The sequence below is a fragment of the Nestor notabilis genome, unplaced genomic scaffold, assembly GCF_000696875.1.
Source record: "Nestor notabilis isolate BGI_N333 unplaced genomic scaffold, ASM69687v1 scaffold33939, whole genome shotgun sequence".
NCBI classification, from domain to species: domain Eukaryota; kingdom Metazoa; phylum Chordata; class Aves; order Psittaciformes; family Psittacidae; genus Nestor; species Nestor notabilis.
Genome location: NW_009943800.1, coordinates 1 through 24,527, shown reverse-complemented (window position 1 = coordinate 24,527; position 24,527 = coordinate 1). Strand labels below are relative to the sequence as shown.

The window sequence follows — 24,527 nt, the reverse complement described above, 5'->3', positions numbered from 1 at the left end:
GTTGAATTGTCACCACATTCTGGAGGAAAATCTTGCTAGTGGTGGGTATATCACCATAAGCAATGTAATAGTTTTGACAGTAAGTACATCCATAGCTTGTGATGGTGGCCCATAGCGTGGATTTCATACTAAGCAGAAAAAGTTACTTTTATTGTGAAATACCCACTATACATGTTGGGATATTTCGTGGAGCATTGTTACCAGCAAAGCATTTTTTCTCTTTCTGTGATCATTTGACCAACTCACAATCATCAGAACTTGCAGGTCACTTCAATACTAGTTAACTAGAGAACTTAGTGCATTCTAACAGCCATTCTGATGTAGTTGCTGTGGTTAACTGTTAACACACCTCCAGGCAGGCAAGAAAAAGAGGTTTCTTACCAAACGCTCCTAAAGATTAAAATATACGTATTAATATTAGCTGATTTTTATTTGAATAATCAACGATATTAAAATAAGTATTTTGACATTCTGACTTGTGAAATGTGTATTTCCAAGTGCTCTTACAATCTGTGTTAACTCTTTGATTGTAGTCTGTAGTACTACACTTTGGGTAGGACAACTTGACAAAAGGACAACTCAACAGGATGTTGGAAGTCTTTTGGAGGAGTTTGGCCCAATTGAATCAATAAACGTAAGTATAAATGCTGCAGTGTAAGCTACGCTTGCAGTGTAGGCCTTGGTTACATACAGAAAGTCTTTTCAGACTGTTTTAAGACAGCTTTACTTTTGCTACAGTCAAAAGATTCAAGAGCTCTCATTTCCTATATTTTGTTTTCTAATGTGTAAACTCAGTTCATTTGGCCACTTCATAAAAAAACAAGAAGGTAATTGCTTTAGTTTCTTGCAGTTTAAAAATGCTCTTGAGGGTAATACAGAAGATTATCCCACATTCATTAAAAAAATCATACTCTCTCTGGAGAGAATTGAATGAGAAAGGGCTATTGAGGAGATGGGTACAGAGTTAAATACTCTAGTACCGAGTTCCTTGTCTGCTCCATTTTGTTTGCTTATAGAAATGTAGACTCTCAGCTGGTATTCTTGTTTCTTTTCCTTGTTTCTCTTCTGTCATTTTAGTCGTAAATATGGAGAACTTGTTATGCTTTGCTGTACTTAAAAGGTATTTTTGTATATTAATGATAGCTGTTCTGGTAGCTATAAAATTTCATTTAAACAAACAAACAAAAAAAAGCAACTGCAATTTTCTTCCTGTTCCCAAATTTTATAAAACAACATCAAAGTTTTTTCTCAAATGCATTACAAATAACAAGAATTATTACAAAACCGCAGATAAAACTGAATGTGGAGGTGCAGCTGGCAGCTTATGGTATCTGGAATGAAGCAGGGTATTAGAGTGTCTTGTTTCTTCCAACAAACTAACTAGTTGCCAGACCACAGCATTTACATGAGCACTGCTGCTTAACAATTTTAAAGGATTAAATACACAACAGTTGTCCATATTCTCTCACCGAACAGAGTTTAAAACTTTGCACATAACGAGTTGCTTTTAATTTACTAGAAATCTGTGTTTCCAGAAGATACTATCTTAGTGTCTTAAACTGTCATTTTCTTTCATACTTCCACAGTCCTTTTTGAAACACCTGCTGATGTTCCAGCTCTCTGTAATAGAACACTTGTATGTTGGTCATTACTTTGCTAATGTGCTACCAAACCTTAGCAAACCTTTTATTTCTTTTTTTTTTTGTTCCTTAAAATACAGATGATACCGCCTAGAGGATGTGCCTATATTGTAATGGTTCACAGGCAGGATGCTTACCGCGCCCTGCAAAAACTGAGCCGAGGAAACTTCAAAGTCAATCAGAAATCTATAAAGGTACTTCCTGGAAAATGTCAAACTGTTCTAAAGTTACTGTAATTACGTAATTCTTTTTCATCTGTTCTACACTTTTATGTATTCTGGATATAGTATTCTGTAAATTTATGTGAATGGGCCACTTCATTTCTTGATAAGTATTCTTCCTGTGCTGTAATATGAGTAGTGGAACTTGTATCAGTTTCCTTGAAAGATTGCCGATAATTGTCTATTTAACCAACAAAAATGGTGCTCTTCTAGTCACTGCAGTGGACTGTAACTGTGTTTTTCTTGTTGCTGGTTATTTGTCTTATAACAGAGTTTAATTATGTATGATAATCCTACAAAGACTACTAATAAGTAAGGAAGAATGCATTCGTTGGTGAAGTTTTTCCTTTTGTAGTATATCGTATTAGAGTGTGACACTGTCCTCTGAAGGGGAACAGAATTAATCTTAGTGACTAGGGAATATTTGAAGAAACTGCCTTTCTGCTTTTCCACAAATTATGTGCAAAAGTCAGGCCAAGAAATAAGAACTAAGTCTGCTTTAAAAATCCTATTATTTCCGAGTTTTGTAACCAACCTATGTTTCCTGCTGTTTCAATTAAGAGTATTCTTTTTGCTTTTTAACCTGATACGTTAATGCTGTTTTGTGAGAACTACGTATTAAATCCATTAAAATGGAAAACTTTTACTGACCACGTGTATTTTTCCCCCCCCAAGATTGCATGGGCTTTGAATAAAGGAATAAAGCCAGATTACAAGCAGTATTGGGATGTAGAGTTGGGTGTTACTTACATACCATGGGACAAAGTGAAACCTGAAGATCTTGAAAGTTTCTGTGAAGGAGGAATGTTGGACAATGAAACTCTTAGTCCAGGTAAATCATTGTTACATCTTTAAATGCTTTTAAAAAAAAGAAATTGTCCTTTGTGCTGGTGTACTGAAGGTGGTGTGGCTGACTTCGGTGACTCTGAGGTGCATATAAAATTCTTGAAATGGTTAAGAAGTGCAGCACGTGTAACCCATGGATTGGAGAAAGTTTGTAAGCAGTTCAGGGCAGTCCCTCATCAGGCGTACTTGTATAGCAACTCAGCTGACAATAACTTTATATATATATTTTTTTTATTTATTTTTTTTTTTTAAAGGTGCCTTTAGTTTTCACACTTGTGGCATTTTCAGTTTCTTTAGCAAGTCTTGTATTTATAGAGACCTAACAGAATTCTTGTTATTTTGTATGCAAGCAGTGAAAATTGGGCTTCTATGGTTGTATTAACCATACCACCTGTTATAATCAGCAGCTTCAAATCAGTTACAGGCTTTGAAAGAATACAGAGCTGCTGGTGTGCTGGCTTTTGTGATTTTTACAAGTAATACTAAATGAATGCAGTACTTGAAAATGGAAATTGCCCAGAGTTCTTCGAGTTAATGCTCTAGACTGCTATCTTGGTTTTAACCATTGTGTGGTGTGCTGTCTGGTTTTTGAATCTTTATTTCAGGTTTTTGTCATTCTGTCCAATTTGCCTTAATGAGGTGGTGGTTATTCTAAGTAGTAGCATCTCTTCATGATACATATACAAAAGTAAGTTGTGTGTGTGTTTGAAATTAAAGTAAGGAAGGGTAATCATAACCATGGAGTCTTCTTGGTGCTTTTCTCTTTCCCATAATGCGTCTTCACTGATCCTTTTTTTCTGCTTAGCTGTCTTTTCCCAGGAAGTCCTGAGAAACAATAGGAGGCATATATTTTTTCTGTAAAATGAGTTTAATGCTGTATTTGACGTTTCTCTTCTTATTTTGCTGCAACTCCTTATTGTTGTCTTCCCATTTTCCTTGTTCAAGACTTAAAAAGATATTATTTTTTCATAAGTGACTTCTCAAATGAGTAAAAAAGCTGCTGCCTTCTTGCACAAGAGGAATGGAATGAATCTGTTGAAAGCTTGTCCCAAAGCAGCCTTAGTGTTTTTGTTACAGATAATGTGTTTCAGAGCCCTGGGCATACATAAGTGCTGTAAAGTGCAAAGAATTGTTAAATGACTAATGAAAGGAATAAATTTACTTTGTATGTTTCAGTGATCTATTGTACTGTGTTTAATGTGAAATTTTTATTGTCAGAAATATGTTTAAATGCTTCTTAGCTGCGTCTTGGTATTTGAATAATTTCAGTTACATAATTGTTTTAAACATCACAAAACATGGCAGTTTACATGGCAGTACTTGACTACTTTTCTCCTTCTATTGAGCTGATAGGTTTTTCTGGGGTTTTTCTTATTTCTTGTTTGTTTTTTATTAATAGAGTGGAAGGGTATTCCCAAGAAATCTGAAAATGAGGTAGCTCAAAATGGAGGTGCAGAAGCTACACATAATGAACCTGTGTCACCTGTACCTAAAGCTTTACCTGTTCCAATGCCTGTTCCCATGCCTGCACCAATAACAGTACCTCCTCCACAGGTGAGAGTTGCTTCTCATTTGCTCTGCATATCTAAACAAAAACTTACTTTAAATAATAATTCAGTATGACAATATGAGGAAATACACTGAATAGTAACTGGTTGATTTTGTGCATGTGTTTGTCAGGTTGTTGTCCCCAGTCAAAAATGCTCTTGTTAGCAGACTGGCCATGCTGTCAGTTTATGAAGTTAACTTCCCTGTGCCATAAATTGACTGTGGCACAGGAAATCCGTTATTTGAGCTTTGTGATGTAAAAGAGCAATACGGTCTCATAGAAGAACATTCCTTTTCTGCTAAGTCACAGTGGCAATGGAAGACTTGAAAAAAACCAGAACCCATTAGGGTTTGGAGCATGCTGTGAGCCCAGCAGGAGCAGAGCATCTGGTTTGATTTCCCTGAAAAGGGATGTAGTTTGCATATACCAGAACAGTCCAGGGAGCTGAGTCAGCACGTGGTTAGTGGGAACAATGGGCGATTTGCTCCAAAACCTCATGGGTGCTCTAATGCTAATGTAGGCAGAACCTCTGTGTGTCTGCCAGATGTTTATTTGAAGCATTGTAGGACTGTCCTTCTAATATCAGCTCTCTCAGTCCCAGCTACGTTATTGCAGTAGATTCTTTTTATTAATAGACTGAATTGCATCCTCTCAATTCTATGATTGCATTTTATACTGTTTTCCTCATTAGTTTTCCTCACTGTTTACTTAAGTAAGTGTAGACCTTCTAAAATATGCATGTTGGTTTCATGTTTGTTCATGTTGTGTATACCCTCTTTGAACAGCATTTGGGGATTCCTTTGTTGTTACAATGGTTCTTTAGTCAAAGCTGATGCACGTCCATTCACTGAAAGAACACTTGGAAATTTTGCCATTAGTTTAAGTAGCATGTAATAATTATTACTCAGTAACACGTGTAATAATAGAATTGTAGTGGAGGGTCTCCCTGCCAGTAGCAGCGGGCTTGGAACTAGATGATCTTTAAGGTCTTTTCCCAAACCATTCTGTGATTTCTTTTAACTGTACTTATTGACAGACACGTTACAACTTCCATATTAATAGCTTCTCTTGTAACTGTTAAAATAGTAGTATGCTTATCCCAAATGGGAAGAAGTGTGAGAAAAACTATTTTATATCTTGAGAAAATGTGATTTATGAACTATGATAATCATAGACACTCAGAAGAGATCGATAATTGAAATCAATTGAAGACACATAATTTAGATAATTATGTGATTTGAGAACAGAAGTGAATTTTCTAATTTCAGAGAGTTTTAATAGCTATTACTGTATTAAAATGTAGTGATTCTGTTTATTTTCCTTAAATCCATGCTGAAAAAGAAAGGAGAAAGGAGAAACGAGACAGTTTGAGAATATATTGCGTATGCTGATTGCTTGTCTGTGCCTCATCAGCTTCAGTTTTTCCTATGACAGAGAAACTTGCATCTTCACAAATTCAGGCCAGGATCAGAGAAGTGTACTGAGTCTTCATATTTTTTTTTCACTATGAACTTTTTTTTGTGCTTACACTTGACCAGTTCAGTTGTCTTACCTGGTCCTAAAATTAGAATAGTTTAATAATTTAAAAATAGTTCTTAAAACTTTCAAATGAAGTTCAACTGTGATGACGTTAGTGGTGGTAGTACTAAAAGTAACGTGTTCTGTAGTACACAAATGTGGCCTTGTGCCTAAAGGAAAAAGCTCATTATATTCCACTCATTTTGTTTTAAATAACTTTGTGGAATACCATTGCATGTTAATGAATTACCTGATGTGGTTTTATCCTCTGATGCAAGCAGAACTGCTTTCATTCGTATTTGGCTTCAGTGTTTGGGACTCTTAAGAGGTGGGGAGGTGGTTTTAAGTGCTGGGTAGCTTTAACTGTGATCACTGGCAACGCCTTCAAGGTTACTCAGTGCTCATGTTCTTCTTTGGCCTTATGTGATACTCCTAGATAGGCTTACCTGCACAATGTTGGCCTTGCAAGGACCTAGTCCCCAGAAGGTCCCCAGTGTTCCTTTCTACTCCTCTCTGAAGTTTGGCTGTTATTCACATAATACCCCTTTAACTATCTGCAGAATCCAGCCATCTCTGAGGGTGTAACTTTTACCAGCTTCACACACTGTTACCTGTCAGGTCTGGCAAGTCTTGTGCCACGTCCAGTAGTTTCTCATATCCTGCTCAGTTAGATTAACTTCAGGCCTGGGCCTAATCAACAGGTTATTATAAACCAGTGAATAACCCATTTCAAGATAAAAAGTAGTCTACACTAAAGCCTAATGAATTATAAGCCTATTGTAAGTAATTGATTTTAAAATTCTCATAGTACAAGTTTTAATGTGCCTCAGCTCACTAACCTAGCCATTGGGAAAGAACTTGGAACAGAACTTTGAAGTGCTATTGGGTGTTTGGCAGCTTTTGCATCTTCTCCAGGCTTAAAGAGAGTGTTTTGCTTACTTTGATTTGATGCCACTGCTTTCAGTTCTGAGAATAAACCAGTACAGACTTCTCCTTTAGAAATAAAAAATGAGCTAAGAAGGGTCTTGATGCAGGAATTATGAAATTTTGATGGCCATGGCGGTGAGTCAGTTATGATCACTTGAGTACCAGCTAATGTGGGAAGAGTATATTTAGATGAATTACCAGCATGCGTTAATATTGATTTACCACAGCGAATAATTTTTTCTTTAAGAAAAAAGGTGAACAAGATCACTGTTGATATTTTGACTTGTAGGAGTTCTATGACTGCTGATTAGATCAATTATGTAAGTCACCTTGTTGCAGAGTAATTTAAGGTAGCTTAAATTTCCTGGGTTTGATGGACAGAGCACAGAAGACAGCAGTCCACAGCTGAACAACAAATAATCCATTGAGTCTTGAGGTAACACATTTTTCCCCTTCCTTTTTCCTTAGGTTCCCCCACATCCATCAGGTCCTCCTGTGGTTGGTGCGCTTCAACCACCTGCTTTCACAGCACCTTTAGGAATCCCACCTCCTGGATTTGCTCCTGGAGTGCCGCCACCGCCACCTCCTCCATTTCTACGACCTGGTTTCAACCCAATGCATTTACCCCCAGGTATATTTATATATTTTGAGGAACATTAAGTCCTCTTTTAACCATGTAGCAAATAAAACATCTGCCATATAAACTGCACAAGTATGTTTTGGTAGAGTCATACTCAGTGTTAATGTATACTTTTTTTTATAGGCTTCCTTCCTCCTGGACCACCACCACCTATAACTCCTCCAGTATCTGTTCCTCACACTCCGGCAGTAAACATCCCAAATTGTAAGTGTTTAAATCTTAGGCAGGCAGCAGTAGAAGGAAGGTATCGTGTGAGCAAAAAAGCTGACTTTTTTTAATACATCAATACATTGTTTCTTAGCTACAGCAACTGGTGTGAATGAAGACACTACAAAAGATTCATCTATAGGAAATCCCATCCCAACAGTGGTTTCTGGATCCAGAGGGACTGCTGAAACTACTGATAGTTCCAAAATATATGGAACCGTTCCACCTCCTGTAGCACCTACTAATGTACCTGCTCCAGTCACCCAAGCTATTCCACATCTTGGTAAGTTCACTTTTGTATATATTCTTCAGTTCATTGTTCCCCTGAATTTAAAACACAATTTTTGTTTTGCACTGACTTACAGTTCATGGGAAAGTAAAGTTGAGTCTTAAATCATGTTTAGAGGCTTGGTTTTGCACAAAGGAACAATAAATTTGCTTTTATTATTGAAGAAACAAAAAAGCTGTAATGTTTAAGTTACAAATTCAGGACAGAACAAAATGCTGTCTACATTGAACAAACGGAGGTTTATACCATATAGAAAATTAACTTATACCAAAATATCGTATGACATATGAACTGTGTTTTAAACTCAACTATTACATGTATAAAATTAACTTACAAACAGTATTTTTTAATGTATTTTTTAAATTGTGAAAATGCACTATACTTTTAATATGTGGAATAAATAATTTTAATAAAATGGGGAAAGTGCTTTTATTCAGCTCTGCAGTATTACAGGTTTTGAAACATTTTTAGCAGTACGTTACCTTCTTTCAATATTACGAAATGGTGTTTTGACTAGCAAAACCAAGCTAACTTTGGATATCTTACATAAATTACTTTTCATGATATGATGTGAACTTAGATTTTTGAAGAGATTGTATACTGTTTAATGATACAGAAGGCTGCTAAATATGGATTTTAGGATGGCCTTTAATGGCTCAGTGTCAAGCATATACCCAGGAGACTCGTTTCCTACAAATTTTAATGAGAGTATTACATTTGTGGGATTTCAGACCTCTAAATGAGAGCCTAACAAGTGAATGAAAAAGCTGGCTTTGGTTTAGTGTGTTTCTGCCCAGAACTTTGCAGGGTACACTGGAAAAAAAAACCGAAAAGATTGATCTCCCCGATTGCTTACAGCTCTGTTGGGTTATTTGATGGCTAAGTTGTCTAGCCATGACAAGTGATTTTTGGATCCTTTGTGTTGGAAGCTCAAAATAAGACCCTTTTAAAGGGCATCTTTCAACAGTGAAGAGTTGCTTCTCTCTGCAAATGAGTCTGCTTTTTTAAATCCATCAAAGTAGATCTGCAAAACCAGCAGCTTGGTTGTTTTAGAGTATCTTGGGACACTTGGCAAACAGAGAAAAGCTTAAGAAGCTTTATGGTGACACCATGGATTGAGAGAATTTTGTAGTGGTACAGATTATAGACTATACATTTGAGACATTCACATCTTAAAGATCATATTACACTTTTTGTAACTGTAATATACTATTACCAGATGTTTGAAGTTTTCACAGTGCTGTGTCTTGTACAGCATAACTTGAACTTTTTATGCCAAGCCTTTGGAATGTGTTAAGTTACTCTGCAGGCTGCTGTATCACCATACACATAAGAAAATGTGTACATTTCTTGCAAAATGAAAATTGAAGTAAACAGTACACCCACGTGAGTTACTTGGACAGGAGCATTCTTTTTTTGTTCTTACAAATCCAAGGAAGCTGAATTTGATAGATCTGATCAAGAACTTGCCTTTGGTTTTATTAAATTCTTTACTGAATAGTAGAGGCAGATGAAGTCACTCTGACCACATGGACAACTTCTCTCAACATTCATCAACAAGTGGATAGGAGAGTTTTTTCTTTTTATCAGATAGCATGTGTGAGCATACAGAGTAGTTCTGAAGTAATAGCTTAGAGATCTGTGTGTTTACTTAAGTGATAGTGTCTTATTTCAAGAAGTAGTTATTTATAGTCAAGGGGTTACGTGAAATCCTTCCATCCTGACATTTTGGAGGTAAGGGGGGCTGTTCACAGTCTAATACAAGATAGAAGAAAACGTGAAGAAACAGATTATAATGTTTTACATGATTAAAGTTTAATATCAGTTGTCTTTGCCTTTAAAACTTACTTTTCAGTAAGTTAACACAATTGAAATGGTCTTCTTAAAACCACTTTGATTCACTCATCGATTGAGCTTAGCTCTTGTGTGTGAGGGGCCAGATCTGGTCTCTCCTTAGGCTGGAAGAAAAACATGAAAGAGGTGACATTTTCCACCACTCGTGCTGATCTAGATAGCAAAGAAGTGTCACTTAAAGTCTTGCCCTCCGTGTCCCCCAAGTTCAAGAGCTGGCCAGGCTGCATCATCATTCCTTCCTTCTCGTTCTGTGTGTCAGGCTTCACTCCTAGGGAAATGAAAGCATGGTAAATGGAGTGGGCCAGGGTTTCACCACATGTGCAGACATGAGATGCAATCTACATATGCATTGCAGTCCTGGAGCCCAGAAGTACTTGCAGGCTTGACAATTTAAATGTAGCCTTAGTGATGACCTGCATCTTGTACAGGTCAGAGGCAAATGGACTGGGCAAAGTAAGTGAGTAGGTACAGGATTACTCACAATTCTCCATGGGGAAGTGCAGACAAGTGCTTCAGACTGAAGGACCTCATGTTCACAAGGGTATGGTTCAGAAGTTTGAATAGATGACTGGTGGCATGACTGAGTTCTCACGAAGTCCTCAAATTCTCATTAAACGCTCCCATGATGTGGCTCTCCAAGGTGAGATAAGAAGGTGGAAGAAAGATTTGTTTGACAGCATCATGAAGTATGTAATGAGGACTCTGCTTGGGGAAATAGGGGTGAAGGGGCTTGAGCAGTGTAATGTGAAGAGTGAAGAAATGTTCTTCAGGTATTTGGGCAGGATAGAAGAACTTACTTCAGCAGGCTGAATTCAAGGAGTGAAGATTACTCTGAAGAGGCTGTCGTAGAAATCTAAACCTCGCTTGAGAACACCTTATGTAATCTACAAACGCAGGAGCTCTTTTCTGATGTTTGTAACTGAAAAATGAAGCTTATCTATCTATCTGTTCAGTTTTTATATGGAAGATATGTTACAAAGTAACTCTAAATTGATGGTTGTAAGATTTCATATGCTTTCTTAGTAATGTAAGTTATGTTCTGTTCCATCTCTGCTAATTTCATTCATTCCCCCAATGTAATTCTTTCATCAGTTCCAACAAAGACATATTTGTGCTTCAGAGGAGTGATACCTCATGGACATCTTGTCTGAATTTTTTGTGCTTATTTCTGAAAACCACCCTTGGGTTGTTTTGATTTTAGTTGTATCCTTGATCCCATTTGCTGCTGTTATAGCTTCTTGTTCTTAATTTGGACAAGACTACCCAGACTGTAACTGGTTTTGTGAGTATGCGCTCATATGTAATTTTTTAAATGATCTGCAAAGCAGATATTTTTAGACTCCTTTTCCGTGTGCATATTGCAGAAAGTGGCAGGCTTTTAAATCATTTTAGATTTGCCAACTTGTTCTTAGTGTTGAGCAAATGCTGTAATTTGGACCAGTAATAAACTGCTGATGCAGGTGCTGTGTTTCTAATATGGAAATTCTGTGATCTATTATCTTGATTAAATACACCATACTGCAGTTTGTAGGTTCTGGTCTACTGCTCTTTTTACCAAAATTCCTACAGTGATAATTACATATTATCAAGGATTAATTACACTGTAGTTCTCATCGAACTTGCTATTAATTTCCTGTTAATGCCTACTGAATTACTCTTCTCCCTTGATGGTTTGTTCTTAAGACACTACATGGTCCTTTTGTAATCTGCATGAAATTATAAAAGACAGACTACAATATTCTCTGAGCTCACCCAAATATTACTATATTACAGAGTGGATGCTTCCTTCACAGGAAGGATGAGCTTTTTATTAACACAGGATATGAACAGTGATTAATATATTTCTAATTTTCTGGTCATAGCCCATTTTAAAAGCATAACAAACTCTGCATGTTTGCTAATGATATGTATGACTTGCTTTCATAAATTGACAATTCAGAGGTAAGGGAACATGAACTCTCAAGCACCATTCATGGAATTCAGTTTTGCTTCGGTGACTCCCTTGACCTGGATCCGTTGAGTGTTTTCATGTTATACAAAGCAGGAATTTTAGCAGTCTTAATACCAGTAACCAACACATAATGTAGTTTGATTCTTACATCCTTGTTTAAGCATCTTGAATTAATAGGAGCAAGCTTCTCCTGGCTTCAGTGATTGACATTGACTATCCTGAAAAACGTTGGTATTTATGGCAAGTTATTTAAGCTGAGTCAATATTTAGGCTCTTAAGTTAAGGCTCTTTATGTACAGTCTTGGCCTGGTCTAAAGGATTCTGTATTAAACTCCAGAAAAAGACACAAGACTTACAACACTGTCCCTCTTTCAAGAATTTTCTGGTAGTATTTAATGTTCTAGTTTTAAGATGCAGCATTCCCCACTAGAGAATGATAGGAGAATTAATGTGATATGCTAAATGCTGCAGAACGTCAGCATCAGACTCAGTGTGTAAACCTTTAGCCTGTCCTGCTGGAATCGTAAGCTTTTGGCTTCTTTTTCTCATATATATATATTGCTATCAGGTTTGCAAAGGAGGTGTATGTGAAGCAGGATTGCTGTGTCAGACTCAGAGAACACAACTCCTCCACTTGCTTTTGTGTAACAGCACAGCTGAGAAGTAATTCAACAGATTATAAGAGACACTAATCACTTACTGAACAGGGTTCCATAAAGAATAAAAGTAATTGAAATAAGAAAGCAGCTGCTACACTTTTCAGTTATGTTAGCATTTGTTACAATGATAATTATCACAAGGGAACATGGGATTTGTCCAGCCAGAAGAGAAGATAATCAGAAGCGGAATTACAGTGATGCAGAAATCTGGCTTTTTACCTAATATATCAAAACAGTAAGGACGACTCCTCTGACTTCCCTGGATAGAAGACACTTCTTCAGGACAGCTCTAGCGTTTGGGGCTGTCTTACGAGTAAAGTGGAATTACCAAACTTTTAACACTGTGTGATTGTTCTTGCACATCTGCAGCAACACTTCCTTGGGCACTTGCATCTGCACTCAGCAGAGTGAACACTCTTCGCAGGCTCTGAGGACCTTTCAGTGCATTGCTGGTAAAAGTTACAAATGCAAATGAGTTGTGAAAGCAGTCTGTTTTTATACATCTGAACAGAAACATATTAGGTGTAAGGTTTGAGGATTATATCTCCAGCATTACATACAAGCCATGTCTTGTACTAAAAGCCATGTGGTAGCCAAGTCACGTGGAGCAAGGAGCTGGTGAAAGGGATGGTTTCATTTCATACCCATAAGCAAGAAGACAAAGTTAGCTACTGCGGCAAGGCTCGGTTAGGAACAGATGGATAAAATACAGGCTGGGGCAGATAAAATTCCATCACTTGTCTGCACAGGTATAAGATGGTCATTAAATCACAGTTACTGTTTCTGTAGGAGCGCTGGTACTTCTTTTCAAGTTTGACACACTATTCAAATTTTCCATACTGTCTTTCCGTGTATAAAACAACGAAGGGCTTTCAGCTTTCCTAGACATGCCATGTGCGTTCTGTACCACTGATTTTTCCTGAGCATCTTCAGTAAAGTTGGATGTGTTTCTGGACAGCTCTTTCAGAGTAAGTTTGTAATCTGTGCCAGGTTTGTCAGCACAGCAAGGGAACTCTGGCAGTTCTTTCTACCGTGTGCTTCAGCCTCAATGTTTGAGTGAGCTGATGTAAAATAAAAAGTGTTCTGCTACCCTGCTGATGCAGCCCAGATTGAAAGAGAATGAGTTTGGCTACCATTATGCTGCTGCTTCCGTGCTGCGTTTTGTGTAGAAGTAAGATTGAGAAGTTAAATTACTTGTACTTGTTAAGTTCAAAAAAATGCTCATCACGCTTGCTTCATGTTCATACTGTTGTAACCCACCTCTACCCTGCTGCCACTGAGGAGGAGCATATGCTTCTCCTTTTCAGCTTGTTAGATCTCAGGTTTTTCTGCCTTATTTTTCATCTTCTGTGGAAGAATTTACTTATCAACAAAAATGATCCCCAAACCTCGGACTTCAGCAAAATAACATTCTCGGAAGATACCATTAGCCATGTGTCTGTCTTGTACTAAGTCATGGGAGCGGTTTAAGCTCAGGTGACTTACAGCCCTGGTTTGGAACAGGAGGTGGTGGGGGCTGTGTATTTTACAGTTAAAAAGGGGGTGGAGGGGGGGCACATGCAAAAAAAGTAGGCTGTTATTGCTGGAACATTTCTTTCAAAGAGTGTGACCTATCAAGCCATGTCATAAAAGAGGCTGTTGGAGGGGAAGGTAAGGTGATGCCACGGGCAGAAGAGTATTCACATCTCTGTGGCCTGAGTTCTCCTGAGCCACAAAATCTATTTCCTCCTAATCAGAGTATAAAGAGCACTCAGATAAAACCAGTTAGAGATGTTCTTCAGCGTAAGAAGTAGTGAGGTGAAAGAGCAACGTCTGTGTTCTTCAGAAGGCTCAGCCGTACTGGGGATAGAGACACTAAATCAATCAGCTGGGGGAAGGTTATTTGGGATGTCTGCTCCACTGTACTCATTCAGCTGCAATCTAGGTGCAGTGTTCACTGGTGACATTGCCAAGTATGTAATTCTGGTATTAATTCACATTCTAGTTCTACCTAGAGCAGGAGTTACAAGATTCTATGTAACCTGTATTCTTAACTTTCATTTTTATTAATATATGTAGAAATAAAGCATTATTCATAGTCTCAACAAATGTATAAGGGAGGGCAAGGTGGATTAGGAGGGATTTGTGTTTGTTCTGCTGGCAGCTGTTGATTCCTGAAAGTTTCAGTGCAGGAGTTTAAAAGACAACACATGCTTTCCCAGATAGGGAGCTTAGTTTCAGGTGACTTAACTGCTAGTGAGCAGAAAGGGCAGATAGATGCAGCCTGAAGGCTACAGAGCGCATGAGACGATAGTGCTGCTGGTTCCAACAGAAGGAGGCACATGGGATAAGCTGGCACTCACTTACTGGCATGAACTTCTCTGGAGCTCAGTAATCCTCACTCATCTTGGCTCCTTGTGTTGATGCCAACAAGCTTTGGGCTGAGCTTTCTCAAACAGTATTTTTTGAGAGTTAATTTTTTCCCTCTTATGAAGACCATGATAAAAACAGGAGCCCAGGAACAGAAATGGAAAATAGCTGGTACTGGGTATGTGCTGTAAAGGATGAAGAACTGCATTTAAAAATAAATAAATCCAGACATTACCTGTTGCATTTCCTTTTAGTTTATGTTGCAAGGTTTATTCTACTAAATTAAACTTTGTTGTATCCCTTTTCTGTGGAACGGTACATTGAGCCCTCTGTGATCTTCCACTTGGACTCCAGCCCTGTTCTGACCTTGCCTCTCCCTGTCTACCTCTCCCGCGCGTGAGAAATCCTGTTGGTGGCCAAGTCAGATCTCAGGGCATTTTAGCAGCTATGATTCCACTGATGTTTGCAGTGGAGGATGTTTTAAAACTAACTGAACAGGGTGAGGTGGCTTTAATTAGAAGCCCGGGAAGCGTGACCTGTTAGGAAGGTGTTTCGTCAGCAGTCAGTTGACAAAGCAAGACACCGAGCTGGAGATCTGGGAGAGCTCTGACCTGCGCAACAGCAGCAGCTGCTTCACAGAAGGAAGCCTTTGAATAAGCGATTAGTTACTGCCATTGCAATATTAATTACTTGCAGCATGGCACAAACTGCTGTTTAAAAACGATGCGCTCTTAACAGTATGTAAACCAGCCCAGGAAGCTTTGTAGGCTGCTCTCTTCCCCCCCACGCCACCACTCAGTTTTGGTGTTACTCATTTTATAAGATAATTTCAGAATATTTGTTTTTGAGATGATGCCTTTTCTTTTGTCCCCTCCCGCCAGCCTGTGGTTTTACTTGGCATGTCTCTGTTTGTTTCAGGCACTCAAGGAGTTGCGCCCCCGCCGCCAGCGCCCGTCGTTGGGTTGCAGACTCCATCCACTGGCCTCTTGGGTGCCCGGCCTGGTTTGATACCACTCCAGCGACCGCCCGGAATGCCACCCCCTCCTCTGCAGCGGTTTCCCCTGATGCCACCACGACACATGCCCCCTCACATGATGCACAGAGGGCCCCCACCGGGGCCAGGGGGCTTTGGGATGCCTCCTCCCCACGGAATGAAAACCCCCTTCCCGCCACCCGGTCACTTTGTGAGACCTGGGGGGATGCCGGGAAGCGGGGCACCGGGTGGACCTGAGGAGAACAGAGATGGGAGGCAGTTCAGGAATGACAGGCAGACGTTCACGCCTAACAGAGACCAGGAAAGGTTTGGAAGGAGATCTTACGGAAATCGGGTAGAAAACGATCGTGACCGCTACGGTAGCCGCAACGACGACCGAGATCATGAGCGGCTTGGTAGTCGTGACAGGCGAGACTGGGGACGGAGGAGCCCCGACCGTGACAGACACAGAGACTTGGAGGACAGAAACAGGCGTTCTGGTGGCCATCGAGACAGGGAGAGGGATTCCAGAGACAGGGAGTCTCGCAGAGACAAGGAGGAAACGCGCGGGAAGGAGAAACCGGAGATGACTGACAGGGCAGACAGCGACAAAAACCACGAATCTCATGGCAGCAAAATGGAAGACGCAGACATTGTTTCCGAACTCACTTCGGGAGACTCGGAACCCACGGGTGTAAAACCTGCGGAAGAGTTGACACCAGAGGCTACCTCATCCCTGGAACAGGCGGAAAAAGATCTGGGCTCAGTGTCGGAGGCTCCTCGCTAGGGACTGGAAGTTGTCGTGAGACGACAGTGACATTTGTTGGAGTGTAGAGCTTTAGGGTTGTACAGTCTGCTGTATTATATTTGCTTCTGCTTCTCTCACAGCCCCTCGGTAGTTGGTGGGGAATTGTAAGCAATTTGATTGCTTCCCTTCTATTTAAAATAGCCACAGCGTAACATGAAATACTGAAGATATGATTAAAATATTACCCATTTTTGCTGTAACTTTTTTAAAGTTTTGACTTTAAAAAGTTTACAAATCAGAAGTAGAAGTGCTTTCTATTTTTTTTTTTAATTTAAGAAAAGGTAACGGTGAAAGCTCCTCGAAACCATAGGGATGTGTTTTTAATAAACTCTATTTTCGTAACAAACTTTACCGTGTGCTATTCTTCCTACACTGCACTGAAGTGGAAAAGGAGTGTTCAACATCTTTAAGTTGGAACTGTTAATGCTGTACTGGAGTCTAAATTAGACTGTTCTGTTTATATTTGTTAAAAGAAATACATCTGTTTGTGTAGCTATTCACAGAAGCAAATTTTTATTTGTAAGACTCATCTTGGTTCTTAAGAAGAGCGCTGCGTTTCAGTGACCTTACTTGGCCAGAGCGGGTACAAGCTGGTGGGTTTAAGATGGAAGAGTTGACTGTTGAGTGTTTGAAATGCAATCAGTTTTTTTAAATTTGTTTTATTCCCTCCCTCCCCCTCCCCCAACTGATTCTGTGGTTCTCTGGTGAATGTTGCCCTGATTTGCCTTGTTTAAAAAATGGACACCTCTGCTGGACGGTTACACGTGTGCGCGGTGGGCTGGGGGGCATCGTCCCGGTCAGCAGCTGGTGGACTTGGTACTCACTGGTGCTTCTTGGCAAGTGGGGTGAAAGGCAGATCAAAAGGGCACCAAACCCCACTACAAAATGCTGACCTGTTCGTTCTGCAAGTGGGGGTGGGAAAAGGGGAGGAGGGGGCGGGCTGTGCATGAGGATGTTAAAATGCCGCCTCTTGGCTCAGGTGGTTGTCTGTGTGAGCACTGTCTGCCCCGTGCAGCCCCACCGGAGGTAGGTGTGAAACCTCTGCCCTCCTGGTGCTGCTGTACCCGCCCGGCTGATGGACGGACGAGGAATGCGCTTTCCTGCCACCTGCATTCAGGTTCACCATCACCTCGCCAGATCACCCCAGTCACGCTGTCAGGTTTGGAGAGGGCAGATGCTGGTTCTGGGTGGTCAGAGCCCTCGTGCCGCCTGGCCATCGGCTGCATGGGGACAGTGGGCACCGGCCCTGCGGTTGGAGCTTGGTTAACTCTGGAAGCATAGTGGAAGAGGTGTGAATCCTGTGTGTATTTAGTTTGGGTTTGGTTTTTTTTTCTCCTCCCTTGATACTGGTATAGCTGCGTTTGACTTTTAAAGTTGGAGTTTTCTTCCCCAAGTGAAGGGCAGCTGCTTTCTTACATTAGGACTTTGTCAGAGCTGCTCCATGGCAGAAGGAATTTTTCCTGGGGGAGGGAGGACAGAAGGAGAGTGAATGTGGAGCCACAGACTGGGGAAAGGACATCTATTTTTATGTTCTTGCAATAGCAGAATAAAGAGAGAAAAACCTGTTTACATACTTGTTCTGAACTCAGCTGTTGTGTGTTCAAACTTGTGTCCTTAATGTCTGTTTTGTGCTGGGCCAGCAGAACTAACTTTCTGCCTCCAAAGCCAGACATTCATGTCTCAGGCTTAAGCCTTGCCTTGGTAAAAACCGCCATTATTCTGTAAGGAGGGAGGAGTGTTTTAACAAAGACAGGGCAAGAGCGAAAGAGACGAAGACTTACCTGTTCACACAACTGCCACCTCAGTGTCTCCATTTCCTGTATTAGAAGTTTGAAAGCAAAGCCAAGGAAAACCTTGGGTGTCCTTTGCAGAACAGTTTCTTGCCACCCTCTGAAGCAGCAAGTGTATAATGAACCTACTGACAAGGGAGCATCACCAGTGTAACTGCACCCTACCCTTCCACAACTACCACATTTCTGGCTTTAAAATAACCCATGCCAGAAATTGGTATGTAATGATTAATTAGTTCAGTGCCAGCACCCATTACTGATAGACAACACAGCATTGGCAATTAACAGGAGCCTACACCTGCTGGTTACGCCAACTCACACATAAACCAAGCGTTACTTGTACATCCTCTCATAGCGCACTGGCTCCAAGGCTAGCATGCTGTCAGACACTGAGCCTGCCAAGAGGAAACAGGTTTGAAAGCAGATTGGCACATACCAGGCTTGGAAAGCAGCAAGGTTCGGTGCCAGAATGGCCAGGAGAGGCAAGGCAAGCTGCAGAGCTGCCACCATCCTCATGCCACAGCAGCTGAACCTACAGTTGTCAAATACTCAGTTCCTCCAAGCTGCAATAAGGTGAGGGTGGTGGTTGTGGGTTTCCCATGTGCAGCAGCTCCCGATGGTGGTAACGCTTAGTTCTTCTGCAGCAGCTGAACTGGAGCACAGACTACAGCACAGGCACAGGTACAGGTGGGTAAAGAGGGGAACCTGCAGGGAACCTAAGTAAGTTTAATGTGTTTTTATAGTACTGTACTACCAAAAACCATTTCATATATAACATGCTACACTGGAATCTAGGCATCTAGAACTACAGCCAATTCCTCTTACAAGTCTTCCTTGAAAGTAGTAGCTTTCTCTAATAAAATACTTAGAAATATGTTTTATGAGCTACATACAAGAAAATACAACAAAAGCTGGCACCAGTGTGCAGTAAACGCACTGTTGCAGAGGTTTATGAATTAAATACAGAATACATGGCTATGTACATCCTTTTAAAGGGAATGCGTGCTCCATACTAGACACCTGCATTACTTGGAGAATTGTTGGCTCCACTAAACCCTCCAGGCTTCCACTTCGCACAACCCACCACCACCCAGCAACTGCCAGGGGCACAGATGATGCACAAGGACACACACTGGGTCCGGATCATGATACGCTGCTCACAGCTTCCCCACCACAGGGTCACACACTTCACAAGCAGAAATACCTTCTTGCTGGGAAACACAAAGCAAGAGTTACCCTTGGGTACATAAAACCCCTGGGTTAACTGGCTGGCAGCACCTCCCTGGGTGCTGTTCATGTCTAGCAGCTAACTATGGGCACCACAAAGCCCAGGCCTGCCTTTCCCTGTTAGCAAGTCAGCAGGTAGGGCTGTGCTATTCAGCTTTTCTTTCTTTACAGACAGCAAGACCAAGGTGTATTTGCTCAGAAAGTTTATTACACAAGTTTGATACCTACAGATGCTGCAACTCCGCCAGGAGGAAGCCCCAACACATTCACAGTGCCTCCTGCTCTTTGGTGAGCAGCCTTACCAAAGCTCCTAGAGCTAATCCTCCCAATCACACAGTACACCGGAGGTTCTGGTGTTCAGGACATGACCACTACCACACACCTCCCATTACACAGAGCGAGTGAAGTTGTACTTAATGGTTACAGCAGATGCTCCAGCAGAAAACTACAGAGACATTCCATCAGGGTCACTTTAATTGCAATATACATCATACAAAATTAAGTCAGTCTTCACCATTTTAAGTGATACTCAGAATGCAGAGTAGTAATGAGATTAAGTGATACATCTTTTGCATGAGAAAGGGCAAGTACAGCAGTTGCAATGAAATACAGCCCATTCACCACTGTCATCTGAAACATTTCAGGTACAACACTTAGCTCTTGGCTATTCCAATTACACCACAAGCTAAACGAGGTCCAGCATTTCCAGTCAATTTGCTCTCATTATCTCCTCCTCTACCCAGATCATCGCATTTTTCATGGACCTGGAAGAGAATTGAAGATGCCTTAGTTCACGTTATTGCAGAACTAATAAACATTTTCCACGACCTGCACTAATACTGGCAGTGACAAGCAGTTTTGCCAGCTATCAGCAGGGTGTTACATAACAGAGAGAACCTACTGCAATTACTTATTCCTGAATACCAAATTGATACTCATGCCAAAAACCTAATACTAGACTTGCCTAAAAAGATGAACTGCCTTCAGATGAAGGTTTCAGGTGGAAGTCACTAAACCCCCATATATTCAAAGAGTTAGAAGCAGCCCAAGAGCAAGCTTGGACTTGACATTCACCCTCACAACACAAGGCCACACCACAAGTGTTGCACTCCAGAACCTCCCTGGGAACTCCCTCAGCCCTCACCTGGGCCATGCAGAAGTGAGCACAGCAGCGACCTCAGCACACACTGGCACCCCAAGGGAAGCAAGACTGACAACACCAACAAGTAGCCAAGTGCACTAAGCCTCTGCCCGCCTCCCTCCCAGGGAGGCCATGGCACAAGTCACACCAGCAGCTACCAGACCAGAGCAAGTGCTCTTGACCCTTGCCATGCCTTTCAGTGACAGCACTTGTGCCAGGTCCTCCCTCAAGTCAGGTTGCTTTAGTCACTCACAGCTGGAAGAGGCAAAGTTAAATGGGGAGGAACAACTTTGAAAGGCAGGCAGAAAATCTCAAAGCAGTAAAGTGCCACACTAACACACAGAGGACTTTCAGGCAAGGTCTCAAAAGAACTCCCTGCCTTCGAAATCTTGCACTGCAAGTTCTGTAACACACACCAGGGACTGGCCTCCAGCACCAGAGTCTCTATGTACTGTCAAGACTGCTCTACAGTTCCCTAAAGCACCCAAGTAGGCACCAAGACACTTACCACCATGGTACGTCCCACGATGCTATGTGGTCCACTAAGAGAAATGATGGAATCTTCTATTGCCACTTCTGCTACTCCTCCTTTAGCAGTCACATTGCCAAGATCTCCCACATGCCTACACAAAGGTGCAGAGAGATTCATGGAAAACTTCGTTGAATTGAAGGCTTTTCTAAGTGATGGCCAGGACAATGCAATATCCCTAGTTCTTACCTTCAAATACTCCACCATCTTGCCTTAAACAGCATTATGTCCTCAATTACCATTGCCAGCCAACCTTTAACACTTCTAGGTTCAGGTTATACCTAGGACTGAATTTTAATTGTCCCTTGAAACTAAAGGAGTTAGTAGTGGAAGGTTCATCAACTTTGGGGAAAGGAATGCCATCACTCCTGCACATACAAGGCTTGGTGTAAGCACTGCCACTACTCTTTAAAAGCTCTTAAGAGCCCTTAATGTCTACTACAGATCAGCTATTCCACAAGCAGCTGCATGCAGGCTTTGGGTTTAAACAGGATTAGTAAAAGCAGTTTGTGAAGTGACAGGTCAAAGTGGATGCATCAAGTGCTAGCAAAGTTCTAATGAGCAGCAGTGATGAGTGGCTGAGTTTACTTCACACTTGGCATTATGCTCTACCACAGTTTTTTTACTAGTACTAGATCTCCACTGGGACTTCCCTTAAGAATTAAGCCTCAAGCAGTTTGGTTTTCACTGAACTTATGGACATTCCAGTGCCTTGTTTCCTACAGATTTGTGCCAAGCAGAGCATTCACTCAAGTAGCAAGCTGGTGATGTTCTGCAAGCTTCTTCTATCAAGATGCAGAACACTGAGTTTCCAAAGCTCTGAGTTTCTTCTATCAAGATGCAGAACACTGAGTTTCCAAAGCTCTGCAGCCATGCAGGGTGCTCAGCTCAGGTAGCTGCATGCTGACTGCCAGCTTCTTAAGACAGCACAGCACCAATTTTGTATGTGTAACCAAGACCTATAAAATCAGCCCAAGGGCAGTTTTCCCTTCAGTAATTTGCTCAATTTAAGCTTCTGGGAAGCTTCAGTCCAATTGTTTCAACTCTACACTAGTAAAACGCATGATCTAATTCTCACACCCTCCTGAGGAGCTCCCCAGCCACAGCTGCCTGAGCAGGCACATTACACCAAAAGCAGCAGAAACCACGGTGTTCATGCAGTTTTGACCTTTAGCCACTGGCTGCCACTGAAGCCCATGAACACACCATTTTATGCTGTTATCATCCACACAGCTGGCTACCAGCCAGCTTGCTTGGTCTGGCATGCAATTGATCACTCAGGTATGAGCTTCCAGTCACAGAAGATGCAGTTATGGACATAATGTGAGCATTTAAAAGACCAAACACAATGCCACACTGGTGGCTAGCCCAGACACCACCTGTGCAAGACACTTGCTCCCAGCTCCTCTCAATATCACACTGGCCTTCAGCTCTTGTGCAGCCCCCTTCCAGTCTCCATACCCAGTCAGCATAATGCTTAAACCAGCTGCTCAGACATCAGGTCTCAAACATGCAATGGCTTGGAGTGGACCACAAAAACTGCCTCCAGGGGAAAGAACTTGGTCCCAGCTCTGACTGAGGTACAAGAGATACTCAGACCCTGTACCGAGAGGGTGCACAGTCACTGAGGGGTACACACTGTAGGTAGTACAGCACCTAAGCTAACAAGCTAAGAACAGCCCAGCACATCCAGTACAAAGCCACCATGCCCTGGCACACACAGCTTTGTTCATCTTGCAGTTTCCCCTGCAGCCCCAGCACCTTCCACTGATGAACCTGATCTGCCACATGACAAGCCTGCATACAGCTCAGTGAGAGTTTAATGCCCCCATTTCAGGGCCAGCTTTTGACAACAAAAGCAAATCACCACTAAAGATGACTTTAACACATGAATCCCCTACTCTAACATACTGAGGAACTTTCCCATTGCCTCTTCTCCCCAAGCTATGATAAAACCAAGAATATATCCCAAAGTCCACATTTTACATATATTCTTGGAGCCAAGGTATGCAACATCACTGTAGATTTATCACTTCCATGTGACCCTGGAAGTCCTGCAGGAACTGCCAGTTTTCTTCTGGTATTGTCCTAGCATTGTTTAGGAAGTGGCTTCCCAAGCAGAGAGTAGCACTTAGAAGCTGCACAGAATAGCTACCCAGTGAGAGTCCAGGCACACTAAACTCACCTTTCTGCATCACTTGGTCCACCATGCTGCTTCCCTTCAGGATTGAAATGAGGACCCGCACTGGTACACCCTGAAACAGAACAGAGCCATTAAAACTAGCTTTTTTGCAGTAGCTAGTTTAAATCCATTGCTTATACACTACATTAAGGTGTATATCCAGAAGACATGAAGTCACCAATGGTGAGATAGCTACTCTCCTGGCAGATATTCTAATCTTCTGGAGGTGAGTAATCTACTGCAGATTTACAAGTTCAATAAAGTAAGATTACTCATTCTAGAACACTCGGAACTCAGATGAAAGCTTTCTTATTTCTTAACACCATGTTAGCAAGCATTAAGGTTAGTGCTTGATGTGTCAAATCTTAACCACCAGCCTAAACATGTTCAAAGTATTAAATGGGAAGCAATTCCCTAGGAAATACCCTCATTTCTTAACACAGATCCACAGTCATGAGACCCAAGTAGACTTATACTGGTTGCTGATGCAACAGCAGAAGAAACTCTTCAAAGCTAAGCTATCACGTAACAGACGTAACTCAAAAGCTGGGATACACATCTTACCATTTGTATTGTCACCGAATTCATGGACATGGAAGCCATGGTCTCCATCAACCAAGCCACTGATTTTTCCAGTAACTTTCACTGGTCCATTACCCTTTAATGGAAAGAATGTTATCAACAAAACAGCTACAGCATTAAATAGCCTTGTGTCAAATGAAGCTTCTAGTCAACAGAAAGCACTAGAGACTTCCCTACAAGATACAAACAATTACATCAACTGATTCTATATGCAATATAGTATTTCACAGGATGCCTGCAATCATTTAGCCACCTAAAGTGTATTATGTACCAACAAACAAAAGGAATGCCTTTTATCACATTGCTTGCTTTTAAGAATAGTCACGTACTTCCACTTGCAAGCACAAGTAACCCTGCAGTCATTCCTCCTTTACACATACAGTATTACCCATACGCAGCCCCAAGTTCTTTACTGAGCATAAACGAGTGCTAAACGACAGTACAAAGGGGCTCTCGCCATTTAGCAATTAAAGCTCCGCTAAGCCCCACTCTTAAGAGTGTCACGCAAGCTCAGCAGTAGGACAACTGCCGGCTCCAGCACACGGTTCAGCGGCACACCCCCGGGCAGGGCGGAAGGCATCCAGCCCCCTTCAGCCCCCCGCGCCGCAGCTCTCCTCACGGTGCCCGGCGCGCCCAGCATTGGCC

At 41.4% G+C, this 24,527-nt stretch overlaps 2 protein-coding genes across 2 annotated transcripts in view; one reads left to right on the top strand and one right to left on the bottom strand.

Moving 5' to 3' along the window:
* The window catches only part of SCAF4 (SR-related CTD-associated factor 4), a 30,509-nt gene extending 13,732 nt beyond the window's left edge, over positions 1 to 16,777 (top strand). Inside the window, exons 13-20 of the mRNA XM_010022097.1 lie at positions 534 to 634; positions 1,721 to 1,834; positions 2,537 to 2,693; positions 4,107 to 4,261; positions 7,170 to 7,332; positions 7,465 to 7,545; positions 7,643 to 7,831; positions 15,569 to 16,777. Of these exons, the coding sequence (XP_010020399.1) occupies positions 534 to 634; positions 1,721 to 1,834; positions 2,537 to 2,693; positions 4,107 to 4,261; positions 7,170 to 7,332; positions 7,465 to 7,545; positions 7,643 to 7,831; positions 15,569 to 16,410 (1,802 nt within the window). The 3' untranslated portion in view covers positions 16,411 to 16,777. The remainder of the gene's footprint in view (positions 1 to 533; positions 635 to 1,720; positions 1,835 to 2,536; positions 2,694 to 4,106; positions 4,262 to 7,169; positions 7,333 to 7,464; positions 7,546 to 7,642; positions 7,832 to 15,568) is intronic.
* Positions 16,778 to 19,904: 3,127 nt separating this feature from the next.
* On the bottom strand, positions 19,905 to 24,462 carry LOC104401050 (superoxide dismutase [Cu-Zn]-like). The gene is made up of 5 exons (XM_010022099.1): positions 24,372 to 24,462; positions 23,865 to 23,990; positions 23,304 to 23,373; positions 21,098 to 21,212; positions 19,905 to 20,212 (listed from the first exon to the last, which is right to left on the bottom strand). The coding sequence occupies exons 1-5, from the start codon at positions 24,460 to 24,462 to the stop codon at positions 20,102 to 20,104; spliced, it is 513 nt and encodes a 170-aa protein (XP_010020401.1). The 3' UTR covers positions 19,905 to 20,101.
* Between the last annotated feature and the right edge of the window lie 65 nt (positions 24,463 to 24,527).